The sequence below is a fragment of the Zootoca vivipara genome, chromosome 7 (assembly GCF_965207765.1).
Source record: "Zootoca vivipara chromosome 7, rZooViv2.hap1.1, whole genome shotgun sequence".
Lineage (NCBI taxonomy): Eukaryota > Metazoa > Chordata > Lepidosauria > Squamata > Lacertidae > Zootoca > Zootoca vivipara.
In genome coordinates, this window is record NC_142590.1 from 93,199,376 (window position 1) to 93,218,088 (window position 18,713).

Consider the following 18,713-nt stretch of genomic DNA (forward strand, 5'->3'; position numbering starts at 1 on the left):
AGATACTTACAGAGCAGCTGGAAAACAAAGCAAACTCTGGAGAAACAAGCCAATGTTTCCTCAGTCGCCTGCGGGACAGCTCATAGTTTGTGAAACAGACCATGGCTTAGTGGAATGTGTGAACTCCAACTTTTGCTTTTAGCCAATTCTCAGCCCTCCAGTTGGATGTCAAAGAGGCAACCCATTATACAACCTTTTGTAGACATCTGAAGGCAGCCCTGTATTGGGAAACGTTTAATTTCTCATGTATCGTGTCTATCAGCTCCATCTGGTACGCAGGCTGAGACCCTACCTGCCTGCAGACTGTCTAGCCAGAGTGGTGCATGCTCTAGTTATCTCCCGCTTGGACTACTGCAATGCGCTCTACATGGGGCTACCTTTGAAGGTGACTCGGAAACTACAACTAATCCAGAATGCGGCAGCTAGACTGGTGACTGGGAGCGGCCGCCGAGACCACATAACACCGGTCTTGAAAGATCTACATTGGCTCCCAGTACGTTTCCGAGCACAATTCAAAGTGTTGGTGCTGACCTTTAAAGCCCTAAATGGCCTCGGTCCAGTATACCTGAAGGAGTGTCTCCACCTCCATCATTCTGCCCGGACACTGAGGTCCAGCTCTGAGGGCCTTCTGGCGGTTCCCTCATTGCGAGAAGCCAATAGCAGGGGACTAGGCAGAGGGCCTTCTCGGTGGTGGCGCCTGCCCTGTGGAACGCCCTCCCAACAGATGTCAAAAAGGAAAACAACTACCAGACTTTTAGAAGACATCTGAAGGCAGCCCTGTTCAGGGAGGCTTTTAATGTTTAATAGATTATTGTGTTTTATTCTTCTGTTGGAAGCTGCCCAGAGTGGCTGGGGAGACCCGGCCAGATGGGCGGGGTATAAATAATAAATTATTATTATTATTATTATTATTATTATTATTATTATTATTATTATTATTATTGTTATATTCTCTTGGAAGCTTCGCAGAGTGGCCGGGGCAGCCCGGTCACATGGGTGGGGTAAAAGTAATACATTATTATTATTTTCTTGTTTGACTAATCTGTTGTAGAACGAGGGAGTAGAGCCATTGCATTATATTTTGGCGAAGCTGGGCTCTGCTGGTGCGCAATGTTTTCCCTGGATCTTGTCCTCACAGGTGGCTTGTCTAGAGTCCCCGTGCACATCCTCCTGAAAAACAAGGCTGAACAGTACAGGAATTTCCATGTCCCTGTGAGTTTTCCCCATGAACCTGCCTGCTCCAGAGTGGGCGGGTGATTTCTGCCAGGCACTCCCTGCTTTTAATATTGATTTATTAAATGTGTTTCTATCCTAACCTTTATTATTTTTTAAGGACCGCAGTGAAAACGATCAAAATAAATACAAAACATGTGTGCGATAGAACCCCCAAAGCAATTAAAATATCACAATAAAATAGAATAAGGTGGCAGACTTACAACTAAAGTTTGCAGTTCTCTTTGCTAATTCAAGTTCCCTATGAAATCTTGGAAGAACAGGTACGATGTTGGCATCTGCTGTACCTCAAGGGGGGGCTTAAATTCCACTAAGTTTTTCACTGATGGGCAAGTGGTGGTCGGAACCAGCATTCATCCAGCCTTTGGCTATTTCAGGTACTTGCTCCTAGCCTTGCCGCTATAATCTGAATTGCCAAACCATGGGAAGGTCTTGCATGGCACTAGCGGACCAGCCCTCACCGCAAAGAGCAGAGAAAGTGAGCTTTGCTTAGTTCTCCTCCCTCTCTTCTTCAGGCTCCCACTCCCAGTTTTCAAAGATCTTTATTACAGTATTATGTCTGTGCGGTTCAAGCCAAAATGAATACACCTTTTACAAATTCACCGATGATTAAGGCTGGAGACAGACGATAGCCGTCTTCCAGGGAGTTTGAAATGGGGATCTTTGCTCATGCTCTGCACAGACACTTGCCTCTGGTGTGTGGGTTTTGCATCTTCTGGAATTGCCTCAAAACCCTGCAAAAACCTATTTGACCAGGCATGACATTGGAGAAAAGCGGGGGCAGCGGGGGTGGGTGGGGTGGGGTTAACGGGGGGGTGGGGTGAAGATGCATTTATTTCCATTACCATGAAAACAGCAACCTTTCTCTTTCCTGTTAATTTAGAAAGCGAGAGGTTTCTAGTCAGGGGAGGAATCTAAAGGGCTGTGTACAGACTCTAATTAATCTGCATCCAGTTCTCCGGTTTGGGAAGAGGCTCGCGCATGATGTTAGCCACAATGCATGCCTTTTCGTATGGAATACAGTACTGCATTTTGTTGCATTTGCCTCCAAACCAGCTTTGAACTGAACTGAGGAAAAGAAGGGCCTAGCGTGCATTTTAAGCAGGTTAATGCGTACACATCTCCTTTGGGATTTCCAAAAGATGGCATGCAGGCAGGCGGACAGAGCGCTCCTGTTAGTTAACAGCTCTCTGGCCTGCCTTTTTGCAAAGTTTAGTCGTCTTCCTCCTCCTCCTCCTCCTCCTCCTCTCCCTCCATTCCAGGCTTTGCACGGAGACTGGTGCCAGCAGATCATGTACATCCCACAGCTCAACCTGGTCGCCTCCTGCACGCCCGCCGACAAGTCTGCCATGGCCCTCACCTCTCTCCCACTGCATAACATTGGTAAAACCCAGTAAGAGAGGCCTTTTTCTCTCTGCTCTGGAAATGAAACCAAGGTGGGGATTAAGGCGCCGTTACTGTTTCCACCGGAAGGCGGGTGGGGAATGGGTCAGAAAGTTCAGAGAGCCATAAAACACAGGAAATGTCTATCAGGCTGTAAATGCACAAGAGTTTCCAAGCAGCGGCAGGGCAAGCCGATCGGGCGCCTGGGGTGGCACTCGTGCCCTGCACCCAGGGGTGGGGTGAGCCGGGGCAAGACGCTCCACAGGGCCCCTGAGGAGTCTGCCTCCCTCCTCCCCCTCAGCCCACCCTACAGGCCGCGGGCGCACCGTTTGGGGCAGCGCGGAGCCTGAAGCCACTGTGTGACTCCCAGGAGAGATGTGTGGCTCGGGCATGCTGCAGGCCCCGCAGTGAGTGCCGCCCAGCCACTGGGGAGCACAGAGGAGTGCGGGGGGAGCGCACCAATCTCTGCAGCTCGATCCCAGTGGGGTTCCATCGTGGCTTCCCCCACCCACGCTGGGGGCCTGCCCCCGGATGCGCCCCCCACCTCCGAGGGCGATACGCCATGACCCGCCCCCGCCTGCTCTCTGCCCCCTGGTGCCGGAGCATGAAACTCTGCCACTGCGCCCGGCATTTTGTCACGCCCCACAGTAGTGACAGCCGGGGCGACCTGCCCCCCCCGGCACCCCCTTCCTCCGCCCCTGTTTCCAAGGGACCTTGGATCCCAGAAAGGCCTCTGGGAAATCTGGAGGTCTTTGTTTAAAAAATGTTACTTTGGGGAACCTCCCAGGATTTGCAGGTATAGCCAGTTTCTCCTCCACTCTGATTTCAGCCGGGGAAGTGAAATCGACAAGGTGCTGGTATCCTCTCTCTGAGAAATGCTTAAACCTCCCATGGGAGAACACATGAGCTGGGCTCCCCCCCCCCCCAGGACCTGTGGGAAGAGCTGCCCCTCTCCTCTCCCCTTCTCTGCAAAATCAGGACAAGGCTGCCTGTTCCACAAGAATGCACTGCCTTTCTTGTCAGGCACAAAATGGCACCAGGGAAGAAGGAGTGATTGAAGATCTACCTTGGGAACAAGCAGGGAATAGAGATCGACCTTGGGACCTGCTGTTTCTGCGGAGCCTGCTGCCTGAGGCATCCTCCTCGCCTTGCCTCCTGGGCGGCCCTGTTTCTGATTTACAAGGGCAAAGCAGGGCAAATGATTCACTTGGACGAACTTGGTTGTCCATTCTGAAGGAAATCAGCCCCGAGTGCTCACTGGAAGGACAGATCCTGAAGCTGAGGCTCCAATACTTTGGCCACCTCATGAGAAGAGAAGAATCCTTGGAAAAGACCCTGATGTTGGGAAAGATTGAGGGCACAAGGAGAAGGGGACGACAGAGGACGAGATGGCTTTACAGGGGTTGTTCCAAGAATTGCAACAAGATTGTGCATATGATATACTTCACAGCCTGCAAGTGCCAGGAATTATGATCACCAAAAGTTCAACGTTGCAGTTCCAAGAACTGGACAGCAGATGGTGGTGTTTCACTTTATTGTTCTCTTTAGGAGCAATGATTAGGTTTTTTTTTTTAAAAAAAATGTTTTTATTAAAGGATTTTCATAGTTAACAAGGGCGCACCCAACACCTCTGTTTTCAGTTCATAGTAGAATGGTGTGAAATGAAAGCATTTAAAGGATAGCAGGTTTAGAGCTTATCCAGACTCGCACTTGTCCTGCATCTTCCCCCTTGGAAAACCTCATCTTTACCACTGAATCAGAGAAAACCTCACTCAGATTTTCCGCAGATGGACATTTGCTCCAGTTCAGCAGTAAAGAGTGGGTTTTCAAGCAGGAAACCGCTTGGCTCCTTGGTTTCTAGACACAGGACAGGCCTCTCGTTGCCTTGAGGTTTCTTAGGCAAGAGCCTACTTTGTCAGATGCGCAGTGGCGCAGTTTGCAATTGGCAGGTTTGCTGCAGAAATCCAGGTCGAGCTCTGAGCGCCTGGTCCTTCTTGGATCATGGTCAAGGGTCTCTGCAGCCCACCATGCTTTTGGCAAATGTCCTTCTGACCTGTTTCTTCAGAAAGCCAGCCATTCATTTATTTTTGAAAGAAAGAGAAGAGAGACCGGCGTACTTAATGGACACCTCCCCTCTTCCATTTGTCCCAGATCAGCGGTGATCGTTCTGAAGAAAGGCATCCTTTGCTTTGACTATTCCTCCAAAATGAACATCCTCGGTACGTTCTCTAGAAACGGCTCCTGAAAACGGCCTCCTTCTGGAGCCGGTATCCTCTTTGGGGAGCAGATGCCTGAGAAAGTGGCAACTTCAGGTTTTCTTAGTTGGCAGCGATTTACTTGGATCCGGTCGAGTCTTGTTTCTAACCCAGTTGAGGCACCGAAACGCATAACTGCCAACTCTCCCGTATTCCCCGGGAAATCCCCGTTTTCCAGCTGTTCCTAGCTGAAAAAACGGATTTTTTTGTTTTCCCCCGGTTTATTCTGGCACGGCGGCCATTTTGGAACTGGGCGGAGCATGCTCAGAAGCGACTTTTGATGCTGCTCTGCCCAGTTCCAAAATGGCTGCAGTGCGACTTCTGGCATGGTGGCCATTTTGGAACTGGGCAAAGCAGCATCAAAAGTCACTTCTGAGCATGCTCCACCCAGTTCCAAAATGGCGGCAGCGCTACTTCCGGTCTGCTATTTCCGGTCCGGTCCCTTATTTCTCCGACAGCAACTTGGCAGGTATGCCGAAACGGCCTTGCTGCCCTGGTGGACAACTGGGAAGAAGGGTGTGACCCAGTTCAATTATTTTATTTTATTTATTGAATTTATATACCGCCCTATACCCGGAGCTCTCAGGTTGGTTCACAGAACAAAATCAAAATATAAAACCACGAGTTCATTCTCCAAATGTCTCAGCATCCCTCTGGAGGTCTGAGATGACGGGAGAGCAGAGGCAACGCTGCCCTTGAAACAGCTGCACTGGCTCCTGGCTCCTTTCTGTTCCTAATCCAAGGGGTTTGTTTTCAATTTGGAGGCCCTAAATAAGGTGTGTGGGACCTGTGTTGTTCTGATCTGCCTTCTGCAATCCTTCTGCACAATTGCCATCAGCTTATGCTTTGCGATGGCTGCCCCCCCAAAAAGTGAGGCAGGCGGTTCCGCAGATCGATCGGTCAGCGCACCCCGCAAACGAAATGGCAAAAGCGGAGCGATTCCGCCGGAGCTCCTGAGATGCGATCTCTCTTTTGCCAGTGACGGGAGGCTACGAGCCCCTGATCCGCATCTGGAACCCCTATGTAACCAGCAGCCCCATCACGCAGATGAAGGGCCACTCCACGGCTGTCACCCACATCATGATCAACGGGCAGAGGAACACCATCGTCAGCATCTCCAAAGACAAGGTAGGGATTTGGGTGCGAGAGGCGGGGAAAGGGCTGCTGTGGGAATGCCCTGTGCTATTGGTGGGGCACCGTTGCTTGGAAGTGGGGGGGGGATCCCTTTCCGCCCGTCCCCAGGAAGTGGAAGGGTGGGGCTGGAGGCCTAGAGTTTTAAACTGGAGATTAATTTAACCCGCTCTGGAGCAGAGTTCGACTGTTCCAACAGCCGCTGTGAGAACAGGATGCTGGAAAAGATGGGCCATTGGCCTGATCCAGCAACCAGGATCTTCTGATGCTCACAGTGCAAGGGCCCATTACGGGAAACCTCCGAGCAGTACCCGAGCAACTTTGCCCAGCAACTGCTGATCAGAGACCCCCTGGCTTGACAGTGGCATCCTTACACCCCTCTCCTTTTGCGCCAGGCTCCCGGTTCGAGTTGTGCCAGGCATTGGCTTGGGTGGACAGGGGGGGGGGCTAAGGAAGCCCTTGAGCCCGGCTGCTGCCATCCGCACAGCTCAGCCTCATGGGTCTAACTCTAATCCATGCTCCAGCTCTTTCAGGCCCTCTGCCTTCCCCTCTTCTCTCTCAGAACATCCGAGTCTGGGATCTGCTGGATCACTTCTGCCTGCAGTCGATCCACGGCAGGAACGTCCCCCTGGGCAACTATCCCATCTCGGCCACCTACTACCACCGGCCGTGCAATTACCTCATTTGCGCCACTTACACGGTGAGGAGGGGGCCGGGGAAGGGCTGTGGGATCAGAAGGCGAGAAATGGCTCCTGTCTCATAGTTTGTGAACTGTGTTTATTAGCATAATTTTGAATTTGAAGGGGAGGCAATTTTGGGGTTTCTGCAGCCTGTCTGTTGCTTGCAGTGCGCATTGTTCGGGCGGTGGGTGGGCATCAAATGGCGAAAGGTCACCTCTAGGCAATTTCTCCTGTCGGGGAGCTGCTCCGAGGTGCCTTGGCCCATGCCTGGCCCCTCTGGGAAAGTCTCCTGTGTCGTTTTGCTACAGCTTGGCTTGTTCTACGGCGTGGAATACGTCGACTTGGACGCCAAGACCCAGGACCAGCCGGTGTGCTGCGCGCTCTACAACAAGAACTTCAAGCAGGTGAACACCTGGCTGGGAAGAGGGAAGAACCTCGGGATGTTTACCTGGGAGAAAAAAAAGTGTGGGCAGTCTAGGTGGACCAGAGATGTGAGCTGCTATAAGGCAGCTCGGTACGTTCTCAGCAGTAATGGGGGCAGAGAGGAGAGGGAGAATAAAGAGCACGTTCAAAGTTTTCATATATTTAAAGGAGTGGTGGAAGGGAACCGGAGGCGCCAAGTTGCACCCAACATTGGTGGCCCTCGGCGCTTATGTGTGACGTCACACGTATTGCACATGTGGTGTGTCTGTGGCATCAGGAGGAGGCTGAGCCCAGAGCCCAGCCATGTGGCATGGTGTTGCGCTCGGCTCCTGACTCGCTCACCTCGCTGCAGGTGGCCCTGCAGGGGAAGTGAGCTCGGCGGAGGGGGCCGAGGCATGGTGGGACTCATCGTCCCTGCTCACACTGCCCCGGAGGCTGGGCTGGGAGGTGCGGCAGAGGCAGCGGCCCGTTGGGAGACAACGCAACGGCAAGGCCAGGAAGGGGGGCCGTCCTTTCGCCGCCACTCCAGGCAACCTTGCGGGCCCTCCGCCCCCATGGTGAAACACTCCTGGGACGCTCTGGACAGTCCTGGCCACCCTGTCCCAACATAATTTTTTTGGGGGGGGGCACGGGACTCAAGATGCCTCAGCCCTATAGAGTTGGCACTTATGAAGGAGACCATCCTTCCAGCTAAAGATAAGTGAAGAAACAAATAACTTCATTTGACTTGGAGGCCCTCAATGGCTTGGGACCAGGATACCTGATTTAGGGCTTGTCCCGTGCCTAGAAAACACAGGTCCAAGCAATTTTCTGCTTGACCAGCGCTTTCTAGGTACAAGTCAGAGCGGTTTCCCTCTTGCCCTGTTCATTTCCAAGGGAAAACCTGCTCTTTAGTGATAGATCGGAACAAATGGCAATCCGGGAAAAACCTGATTTGCTGTTTGCTCCGACTGAGCGCTAAAGAGCAGTTTCCCCTGGGGGAAAGCAGTGAGACAAAAGGAAGGTGTGGAGAAGCCCTTGCAGTTTCTCTCTGTATGAACCTACCTGCAGTTTAAGAGCTGCGTAAGGATGGAGAGATCATCTTCTCAGTGGCGATTCCCTGTTTTTGGAATACACTTCCCTGACAAGTAAGGCAACCTCTCTACCATTCATTTAGAAGACATCTGAAGGCAGCCCTCTTTAGGGAAGATTTTAATGACTGATGTTTTAATGTATTTTTAATATTTTGTTAGAGGCAGCCCAGAGTGGCTGGGGAAACCCAGTCAGATGGGTGGGGTATAAATATTATTATTATTATTATTATTATTATTATTATTATTATTATTATTATTATTCAGGAGAACAATGCTTGCTCCCCTAGGCTTGAAACACCTTTGCGACTTTTTGCCGCCGCCTTGAATTGCAGTGGTTTGATTTAAATTGTCCCCTGCTGCTCTTTAAGTTTTTTCGGATGATTCTATTTATCTTGTATCCTGCTGCTTTTATTGTTTTAGAGTTGGGAAGAGCAACAAAATCTTGCTGTGTCATGCATTTTTGAAGGCTGGCCTGCTGGCGTGTTTGTGCTAGAAGAAGATGGCGTTGCTTGTTTTTAATAATTTTTATTGCTACGAGGACTCTCAACGAACGGAGAGTGTGTGTGTGTGTGCAAATGCATCTTGCTGAATGTGATGCCCAGGACGCAGACCGACCTTCTCAAGTTAACCGTCCTCTCCGGTTTCTCCCCAGGCGGTCAGCGGCTGCTACAGCGGGGTCATCACCGTTTGGGATATCACGACCGGGCAGAAAGTGATGGAGTTTTCCACCTCATCCGGGCAGCCGGTGGAAATCACGGCGATGACCTTTGATACCCCTGAGAGGCGGCTGATCACAGCCCTGAAAAATGGGACCATCAAACTGTGGAACTTCAACAACGGCGCCTGCCTGATAGAGCTGCCTTTTGACGACAAGGCTGAGGTCAGCGCGGGGGGGGGGGGGGGGAGAGAAGCTGGTTGGATAACCCTTCTCAGGAGACAGCAACTGGCCACCTCAGAAGCCTCTCCCACAACTCCCTCCCAAGTGCTCTGGGGATACTGGGGAACCTTTTCACAGTATTCTGGCCAATGGCTGATCTGATCTGTGCGGCAGGAGCTGCCCTGCCCTCTTGGCCTGGGCATCGGCACCCCCCCCCCCCAGTTCTGCTCCTGGGTCTGACCTGGCAAGGACAAAGGGGTTGGGCAATGCGCTTTATCCAGAGCGAAACACCCAGAACTGCCGCTGACATTGGTGAGGAATTCCTGGTCTTAACTGCATTGCAATACTCTCTCTCTCTCGCGCCCACCCTAATCTCCGGGCAGTGCAAGATTCCAGGAGTTCCTGGTGCTTTCCCCAGAACGAGGGACAGGGGAGACTGTGGTGTCTTTAGGATATATGGTTTATTTGCACGTGTATACAACCCACACCGACGATGCAATAATAATACCCCAAAAGGGACTTGCTTCTCCCATAGCCAAAGCCTCGGGAATCCCAGCAGAAGTCAGGCATGGCTCTGCCTCTCATCTGCCCAGCCTGCTTCTCACTCTCAAATGCCTCATCTCAGGCTTTTGCGTGTGCATAACCGGCTTTCTGCACTTTTACTTTTGTGTCTCCCCAATAGATCAGCTGCGTCTTGTACATGAACCAGAAGATTTTCGTGGCTGGGTGGAGCAAGAGAGTGACTTGGTATTTGTAAGTAGAGACCAAGTGCTGGTGGGCATCTGGGGTGGGGTTGGGGTTGGGGGCTTCCAATGTTCTCCAGTTCAAGGCCAGGCCATTGCTAGGCACATAAACTCCCTCCCTCTGGTGGTAGTGATGGCCACCAACCTAGATGGCTTTAACTTGAAAAAGAACCATGGAGGAGAGGGCTTCCCACTGTGAGAACAGGGTACTGGACTGGAGGGGCCATTGGCCTGATCCATCAGGTTTTTCTCATGGGCGTCCCCCCTTTTCTGTGATGTAAGGGGAGGATTCTGCCTCCTGCCCCTCCCTTGACAGCTACGATGGGTGTTATGTACTGAGCTGAATCATAGAACAATAGGATCCAGAATCAGCAGTCTGATTGGTCCGCAGGAGCCACCCAATCCAACTCCAGGTGGAAGTGAATCCACAACCTGATTGGCCTGCAGGAGCAGCCAATCAGGCGGCTGGCAGAAGTGAATCCGCAACCTGATTGGCCTGCAGGAGCAGCCAATCAGGCTGCTGGCAGAAGTCAATCCACAAACTGATTGGCCCACAGGTGTAGCCCTGAAGTAGCCAATCACGCAAAGCCCATTGTGTAAATAATGTATATAAGCAGATGGTTTGGGGAAAAGAGCCATTCTTCTCTTCTTCTCCTTGATGACTACGAGCTGAATAAAGAGCATGAAATTCACTATCGACTCCGAGTATATTTCAATGGGCCTACTTAATTTCTCCTAACCAGGGACAACAAGGAAGACGATAAAGTGATTGAGTGCAAGCATTGGAAGTCGTACCACTCCGACGACATCTCGTGCATGGACAGGCACGGCAAAAATCTTTTCGCGACCGCATCCTGCAACGGAGACATCGTCCTGTGGAACATCCACTCTGGGCAGGCGTTCTGCCGATTCAACGCATCCGAGAGCCCCTTGGTCCTTGCTCCCCAAAGGGTAACGTTCAAAGCCCCATTCGCCGCAAAGGCTCTCTTTTGTAAATTCCCAAGGCGGTTGGCATTTCCCTGGGGCTGCGGAGGAGTGAAACCTCACACTCCAGAGAGCAATAGCCTTTTCTGTCTGCCACTGCTGGCTGCTGGGCAGTTTTGCTCAGGGAAAATGCACCATGAGACAGATTGGAGGGGCAGGCAGAAGATAGGTCTCTGGGTGGCAGGTTTGCTGCAGATCAGCAAGAGCGTCCGACTCCCAGTTGTTTAGCAATAACAAAATGGTTTACAGCGGTACCTCGGTTTGCGACCGCAATCCGTTCCGCAGAGGCATTCGCTCGCCGAAGGCACGCTTCTGTGCATGCGCGAAGCACCGATAGAGCGCTTCTGCACATCCGACGCCGCAGAACACAGATGTAAACACTTCCGGGTCCGCGGCGTTTGCTCGCCGAAGCGTTCGTAAACGGAGGTAGTCGTAAACCGAGGTTCCACTGTATTCCACCTGAGCCCATTTCAATTCTGATGCTGAAGACCAATCCCTGGGCTCAGAATATCTCCTGAAGTGCCCTGGTCTCTCATTCCCATGAGAAATGAGACATCGCCTGCCATGAACTTGAATACACTTTCAGTTGAATCCAACGTTCTTGAATGTTCAGCCATGCAAGGATCTCTGCTTGTGCAATGGGACACTCTTCCTTTCTCCTCCCTCCTGCGTCTCCCTCCTCCCTCCTCCCTCCTACATCTGTTCCAGGAGCCCCCCCCCACAACCCTCTGGAGCAGATTTGGGAAGGGTGGGGGAGAATGTTGGCAAGTGAGAGGGGAGGGGAAAGTCCTGCTGCCCAAGCGGAAACCCTTGCGCTAAATGGATGAACATTGTTCAGCACCCAAGGGGCAATCCTCTTCCTCCTCCTCTGCCCTTCACTCTAAAGTCCCCAGGGCAGGTTACAACAACAACAGCCACTCAGATGGGTGGGGTACAAATAAAACAACAACAACAACAACAACAACAACAACAACAACAACAGAAAATGCAATTTCAAAAAACAACAATTCACAGCTGGAAAACAGATCTAATAAAATAATAATAACATCTAATAACAAAATTAATCACATCATTAGGAAAGTACTTTATGAAGTTTGGGTAAGAAATAAAGGTTTTTTGGAGCTGCAAACCCTCTGGTGGCTTTCACAAACGGAGGCAATGGCAGTAAAGAGGAAAAATATAGAATCTAACTGGCAAACGTACAAAGAATTACTGGAAGAAGAAAATAATTAACTTTAATTGAAAAAACATGATATACTTAAACAAATGGGTTTGAGCTAGCTACAGTATCACCAATCACACGATATTTTTAAGGAAGACAAAAAAAGGAATGGATTTGACACTAAATTATCAGAATTCAAAAAGCGAACTCTTACTAAATAGCAGAAACAAAAAACAAACAAAACACTCTCTAAAATGTATAAGTTATTATTAGATTGGAACATAAAAGATGAACAAGTTAAAGATGTGATGATTAAATGGGCCCAGGATTTCGGTTAGATAATAGAATTGGAGAGATGGGAAAACCTGTGGAAAAATATGAAATTCACAGCATGCTACCTGATTAAAGAAAACTTTATGAAGATGGTATACAGGTGGCATTTGACTCCATCAAAATTGGCAAAGATCAACAACAACAACAACAACAAAATAGCAGCAAGTTTTGGAGGTGTCGGCATGAAAATGGAAACTTCTTCCACATGTGGTGGACATATCCCAAAATTAAATCATTTTGGGACATGATATATGATGAATTGAAGAAAATGTTAAAATACACATTTACAAAAAAAACAAACAAAAAACAGAATGATTCTTATTGGGTATTTTTACAACAAACACCCCAAAGGTTAATAAAAGAGTACCAGTATTTCTTTATGCTGCCAGGATTCTTGTAGCAAAATACTGGAAGAGTAAGGTAAAAAAGGCAACACCGACAAAAAAAAAAGAATGACATCTAAAGTTATGTGAATATCTTGAACTAGTGAAACTAACAGAATCAATAAGAAGTCATTCGGGAAATAAAATTTTAAAAGAATGGGATGTTTTTTAAAAATTACATGATGAAGGATGTTTCCAGCGATCAGGGCTGTCTTAAGCATATGCGGCACAAGGGTGCAAATATCTGCTTGGCGCCCCCCCCCCCGTGGTTGCCCAGTCCTAGGCGCGCAGGAGGGCGTAGCCAGCCGGCCGCTTTCAGCATCTCGCTGGCTCATTCGCCCCCAGACTCGCGGCACAGATCTGCCCACAGCAGAAGAGCCTACCGCGGGGCTCCGACCGATGGGTGGGCTCTTCACTGGACTCAATTCTCAGGCCCTGGACTCTTGGCCTGGTGCCCCTGAGAGCCCGGCACCTGGGTGCCTGGCACCCCTAGTGCCTATGGGTAAGACGGCCCTGCCAATGATTAGTCTTGGTTGAGCATAGACTAAATTCCGCAGAGATAAGAGAACAGGTTTCCACAGAATAAGAATGGACGCAGAAATTCTAAGAGATGAGAAATTAGGAACCGCATAGTGGTAGAAGGATGTCATTAAACAAATCAGGGAATAAAACCAGAGAATAGGTTTCATATAAGAGAGAGTAAGAGTAGTAAGGAGAAATCGATAAGGTGAGGATAAAATGAATTCTTATTGGATTTACATGTATAAAATAATGTCGGTGATGGTTTGTAATTCCTAAAAAACCTGTATGTTGTTCATAAGATTTTTAGTTAAACCTTCTTTCTATTTTTCCCATCTTTTTTTCTTGTTTTTCTTATTTTTCTTATCTATTTTCTTCTTGTGTGAATTCTTTTTCTTTCATAACAGAACAATGTGTTTGATTATGTGTAATTTTTAATGTGTAAATAAAGATTATTTAATAATAATAATAATAATAATAATAATAATAATGTAACAAAAATCATTCAGTTGCTTCTATTGCATTTGGATTTCTAATCTTTCTGCATCGGAAATCTTGAAGGCCCCTTTCCAAAACGAAATTTCTTTTCCTATGTCATGGGATGCATCTAGTAAGATGCTCTCTCACACCAACCGTTTTAAAGTCCACCTGTTGACCTAAAGTGGGCTTTCCTGAGGGTGGGAAGAAACACCACATCCCTTTGCTGGGATGAAGCCAAGGGGAGCTGATCCCCGGAGCCCAAGCCCGCCTCTTCCAAGGGGGAGCAGCTGGCCTGGCCTGCTCCCACCCTTCAATATATGGGGGTGAGGGTGGTGGGGTGAGCGGTGCGCCTGCTTGCGCTGAAGTGGAAACGGTGTCCCCTTTCACCAGGAATTCTCCGCGGACCCAGACATCCCCGCGCTGAACAGGAGCCCCAAGAAAACAGGCTGCAACCACCGGCAGGCAATGAAGAAGTGCTTTGCCTGCTCGAGGAAGGTCACCCAATTCAAATCTGACATCCCTCGGCCGGCCAGCGCGAAGACTCACCACGTGACATCTCCTATCCCCCAGAGGCGCCCGGCTACAGCCATGCCTGGAAAACGCATCATGCGCCCAGCTACGACCGCTCCCGGAAGCCGCATCTTGCGGACCCAGGTAGGATTTTTTTGGGGGGGGAACTCCTTGGGGCTGGTGTGGGGGAGAAGGGGAGTTGGCAGCCCCGCTTTTCTCTGCTTGGCTAATGTGCAAAGTGTTGGCGAGCACATGGCACGGTGCATTATGCTGCCGGCTTGTGTCTGAAGACAGGGAACCCAGGCAGGTCTTTCTCTGTTAGACACCCTTCCCTTCTCAGTGCGCTTCCTGTCTTGGCCAGGAGCCAGACCTACGTGAATTGTGCAACCCCCCATTGTCTTCTCCACCTCAGGCTTCTTATAGATTTACTGTTGTTGTTTAGTCGTTTAGTCGTCACCTTGCCAACAAAGGACCGTGTAGTTAAAACTATGGTTTTCCCAGTAGTGATGCATGGAAGTGAGAGCTGGACCATAAAGAAGGCTGATCGCCGAAGAATTGATGACGACTCTTCGTGACCCCATGGACCATAGCACGCCAGGCACTCCTGTCTTGCACTGCCTCCCGCAGTTTGGTCAAACTCATGTTCGTAGCTTCGAGAACACTGTCCAACCATCTCGTCCTCTGGCGTCCCCTTCTTCTTGTGCCCTCCATCTTTCCCAACATCAGGGTCTTTTCCAGGGAGTCTTCTCTTCTCATGAGGTGGCCAAAGTATTGGAGCCTCAGCTTCAGGATCTGTCCTTTCAGTGAGCACTCAGGGCTGATTTCCTTCAGAATGGATAGGTTTGATCTTCTTGCAGTCCATGGGACTCTCAAGAGTCTCCTCCAGCACCATAATTCAAAAGCATCAATTCTTTGGCGATCAGCCTTCTTTATGGTCCAGCTCTCACTTCCATACATCACTACTGGGGAAACCATAGCTTTAACTATACGGACCTTTGTCGGCAAGGTGATGTCTCTGCTTTTTAAGATGCTGTCTAGGTTTGTCATTGCTGGTCCTTAAAGATCTTAAGCACGAGTGTGTGGGAGTTTGCTCTTTCTGCAGCTGTTTTTTGGTTTTGCCGACAGTGGTTTTTTTTTAACCTCAAGATTCCTTCCTCTCATCTGCTTTCTTTATTTTCAGCTGATTAATTGCTCTTCCCATGGTTAGATTTCCATTGAAGGATTCTAATTTCATGGAATCATAGAATTGAAGCATTCGAAGGGACCCCGGAGGGTCATCTAGGAATCTCAGCTAAAGCGTTTCTGACAGATGGCCATTTGACCTCTGCTTAAAAACATCAAAGGAAGGAGATAAACGCAATGCAATGCAAATAAATTAATAAAATTAATAACAGCCCAATATCACTTTTATGAACTCAGCTGGGTGCAACATGGTTAACCCTGTATGTGGTGGAATCTACAAAATCTGCACCGATGGTCCCCGATGGTCCCACATGCTGCAGATTCAAGAGGTCTTCACAAGAAGCCAGGCCAGAAGACTGGAAAAAGAGGTGGACCTTCTTAGAAAAGGTCTGATGATGTTTCTCACGACTTTGCAGGCAGCCTGGGAACCCGAAGGAAGTGATAAAACTGCCGCGGATCCTCATGCTCACGCAGCCCCTGAGGCCCGCACACCGAAGGTCGAGATCCCTACCTGGCAGGAAGAAGTCATCGCCAGCCGGGTTGGTGTAGAGAAGGTTAGTGCCGCTGGTTCCTCTGCTACGGGTCCAGAAGTGTGGGGTTTGGCTTAGGCCAAGAGCAGCCCTGCACATATCCAACTCCAATAGTGCTCATTTCTGCCCTCTTTTTTTACTCAAGGAAATACTTTTTTCTATCATCGTGGGATTGCCATTTCCCCAGAATGCGCCCCAGTCTTCCACCTTGCCCCTTCGTCCGCTAAATGTTTCTTTTCGCTCTGAACGGAGCCTTCGTAACCTAGGGGTTTTTTTTGCCAAAAAGCCACAGACCGATAAATTTGAGATTGAGATGTACGGCGAGATCAAGGAAGGGAAGGTTTACAACGAGGGCAGCAATAGAGCTGTCAAATTGGAAGCAGGTGGAAGCGCCGGGCAATGAGGATAAGATGCAATTGCTCTCGTTGATCAGGTGTCATCCATATTGGCACCTGCCATGTCCAAGAACGGTGTGAATATTCCGCACGGTGCAGGAATGCGCCCCGCACTTATGGTTCTTATTGGCTGCTGCCGTTATATGGCACTGTCGCATAGAATCGCAGAGTTGGAAGGGTTCTAAGGGTCCTCTGTTCCAACTCACTGCAATCACAGCTGGAAAATCCCTTCTCGACCACCCAGAGGTTTTCCTAGCAGCTTCCGAGAGGGTGTTAGCCAAAGAACTGGGCCCTTCCCTGAGACCAATTACCAGCCAGCTGGTGCCCTCCAGATCCTGTGGACTATAACTCCCATCGGCCACACCCAGTGTGGTCAGTGGTCAAGAATGCGGGCCGTTTTGGACCACGTCCTCTGCAAGGCATCACACCGGGAAACCCCCTGCGGCCACTGCGATTCTGAAAGGTCTCCGGCTTCACCCGTCTTTGCCTTTCTAGGTCCTCTTTCTGAATGCTCGTGAGCGAGACTCTCACACAGCCATTTTGCTGACCAGCTGCTCCGATGGGAACATCTACGCGTGGACATTCGGCGGCAAAGGAGGGATGCTGGGCAAATTCCGAGGAGCCCACGGGCATGCCCAGGACACCGTGGTCTGTTCCATGGCCACGGATGACAAGGACCTAGTCCTCTTCACTGGGGATTCCTTGGGCTACTTGAAGGTCAGTGCTCCCAATTCCCTTTGGATTAGTGACAAGGGCTAGGCGGTTGATGCCTCCATATTCTGGGCATTAAATATTAAAAACATCCCTAAACAGGGCTGCCTTCAGTTGTCTTCTAAAAGTAAAATAGTTGCTTATTTCCTTGACATCTGATAGGAGGGCGTTCCACAGGGCAGCCGCCACTACCGAGAAGGCCCTCTGTCTGGTTCCCTGTAACCTCACTTCTCGCAATGAGGGAACCGCCAGAAGGCCCTTGGCGCTGGACCTCAGTGTCCGGGCTGAATGATGGGGGTGGAGATGCTCCTTCAGGTATACAGGACCGAGCCCGTTTAGGGCTTTAAAAGTCAGCACCAACACTTTGAATTGTGCTCAGAGATGCACTGGGAGCCAATGTAGGTCTTTCAGGACCAGTGTTATGTGGTCTCGGCGGCCGCTCCCAGTCACCAGTCTAGCTGCCGCATTCTGGATTAGTTGTAGTTTCTGGGTCACCTTCAAAGGTAGCCCCACATAGAGCGGGCAGGGCAGTTTCAAAACAATTTTTTATTTGCATTATATTTGGTCTTTTTTTTTTTTACCATTCCTCTGGATTTTCTTGCAAGGCGTTCACACATCTCTCTGTTAGCCTCTTGTTCTTTGTACATTTTCCAATACATTTCCCTGTGGCTTTCTAGACCACAAACAGTCCTCCCCCCCCTTTTTTTTATTTAAAGGAGATTTGTTGCACTAGGGCAACAGAGACCTTTTATTCCACTTTTAGCTGCACAAGCCTAAAGTTCTGGCATATTCTTGAATCTCTCCTGCAACATACCGAGAAGGCTGGAGGCCCCCGAGCGCAGAAAGATCCCCAGTCAGGCTCCTCTGATCACCATTCCTTCCGCTTTTCCTAGATCTGGGATATCATGAATTACTGCACACCGAGAGAGAAGATAGACCCCGAGTCAGAGATTAGCGACGTGAATCTACCTGAGCCGAGCAAGAACGTTTTTCGTAGCTTAATCCCCGATTACTGCAGAATTCCTTCGGACTTCAGTTCCTCTGGTATAGTCGAAGAGGTTAGAAGTGTGAAATCCTTTTTCCAGAGAGGTACCAATGGGACTGCGTGAGAGGAAGTGTTTGGGCATCTTGGCACATGTTGGATCGTTTGATTATTTAATGATGACATCTTTCTCCATTTTATTGTTAATTCTGCTTCAGCGTCTGACTCCAGAGCACTTCTTTAGCTCGTGCATCCCAAACAGAAAGCCTACGAGTTTTGGTAGCTTGTAGCCCATCTCCCACAAGACTCAGAAGGGTCCTCCCTCACCCCACAAGATTCCCCCCCCCCAAACCAGGAACCATTCTCAGCAAGCAATGGCATGCCTGCCACCTTCCTGATGGCGGCCTCCAGCATCCAGTGTAACAGGGGCCTTTCAAAATTTCTCCGGCAGGAATACGAGGGCTGGCTCACCTCTCTGATTCCCCCCGTCTGCCTGAGCTCCTGGAGGGGCCACTTGAAGAACGTGGGCAGCATCAGATACGTGGAGAGATTCAGGGCGATTCTCACTTCCAGCCACGACAGCACAATCAAGCTCTGGATGCTGTCGGGGAGACACGTGGGTGAGGCATTTTCTCTCGGATCCCCAGGCTGTTGTCGCGGGAGAGCAGGAGACTGGTGGTCCAGGGCAGGGGAGCAGAGCGAGCGACGGAATGGTAGAGTTGGGAGGGACCCCCGAGGGTCATC

The 18,713-nt window shown here is 49.9% G+C and overlaps 1 protein-coding gene across 1 annotated transcript in view; it reads left to right on the forward strand.

Moving 5' to 3' along the window:
- The window catches only part of EFCAB8 (EF-hand calcium binding domain 8), a 58,422-nt gene that overhangs the window by 32,301 nt on the left and 7,408 nt on the right, over positions 1 to 18,713 (forward strand). The window contains exons 10-23 of the mRNA XM_035122016.3: positions 1,139 to 1,212; positions 2,496 to 2,626; positions 4,768 to 4,835; positions 5,851 to 5,999; positions 6,565 to 6,702; positions 6,991 to 7,086; positions 8,831 to 9,058; positions 9,738 to 9,808; positions 10,542 to 10,749; positions 14,050 to 14,313; positions 15,768 to 15,905; positions 16,772 to 16,993; positions 17,881 to 18,045; positions 18,421 to 18,589. Coding sequence (XP_034977907.3) covers positions 1,139 to 1,212; positions 2,496 to 2,626; positions 4,768 to 4,835; positions 5,851 to 5,999; positions 6,565 to 6,702; positions 6,991 to 7,086; positions 8,831 to 9,058; positions 9,738 to 9,808; positions 10,542 to 10,749; positions 14,050 to 14,313; positions 15,768 to 15,905; positions 16,772 to 16,993; positions 17,881 to 18,045; positions 18,421 to 18,589 — 2,121 coding nt within the window. The remainder of the gene's footprint in view (positions 1 to 1,138; positions 1,213 to 2,495; positions 2,627 to 4,767; positions 4,836 to 5,850; positions 6,000 to 6,564; positions 6,703 to 6,990; positions 7,087 to 8,830; positions 9,059 to 9,737; positions 9,809 to 10,541; positions 10,750 to 14,049; positions 14,314 to 15,767; positions 15,906 to 16,771; positions 16,994 to 17,880; positions 18,046 to 18,420; positions 18,590 to 18,713) is intronic.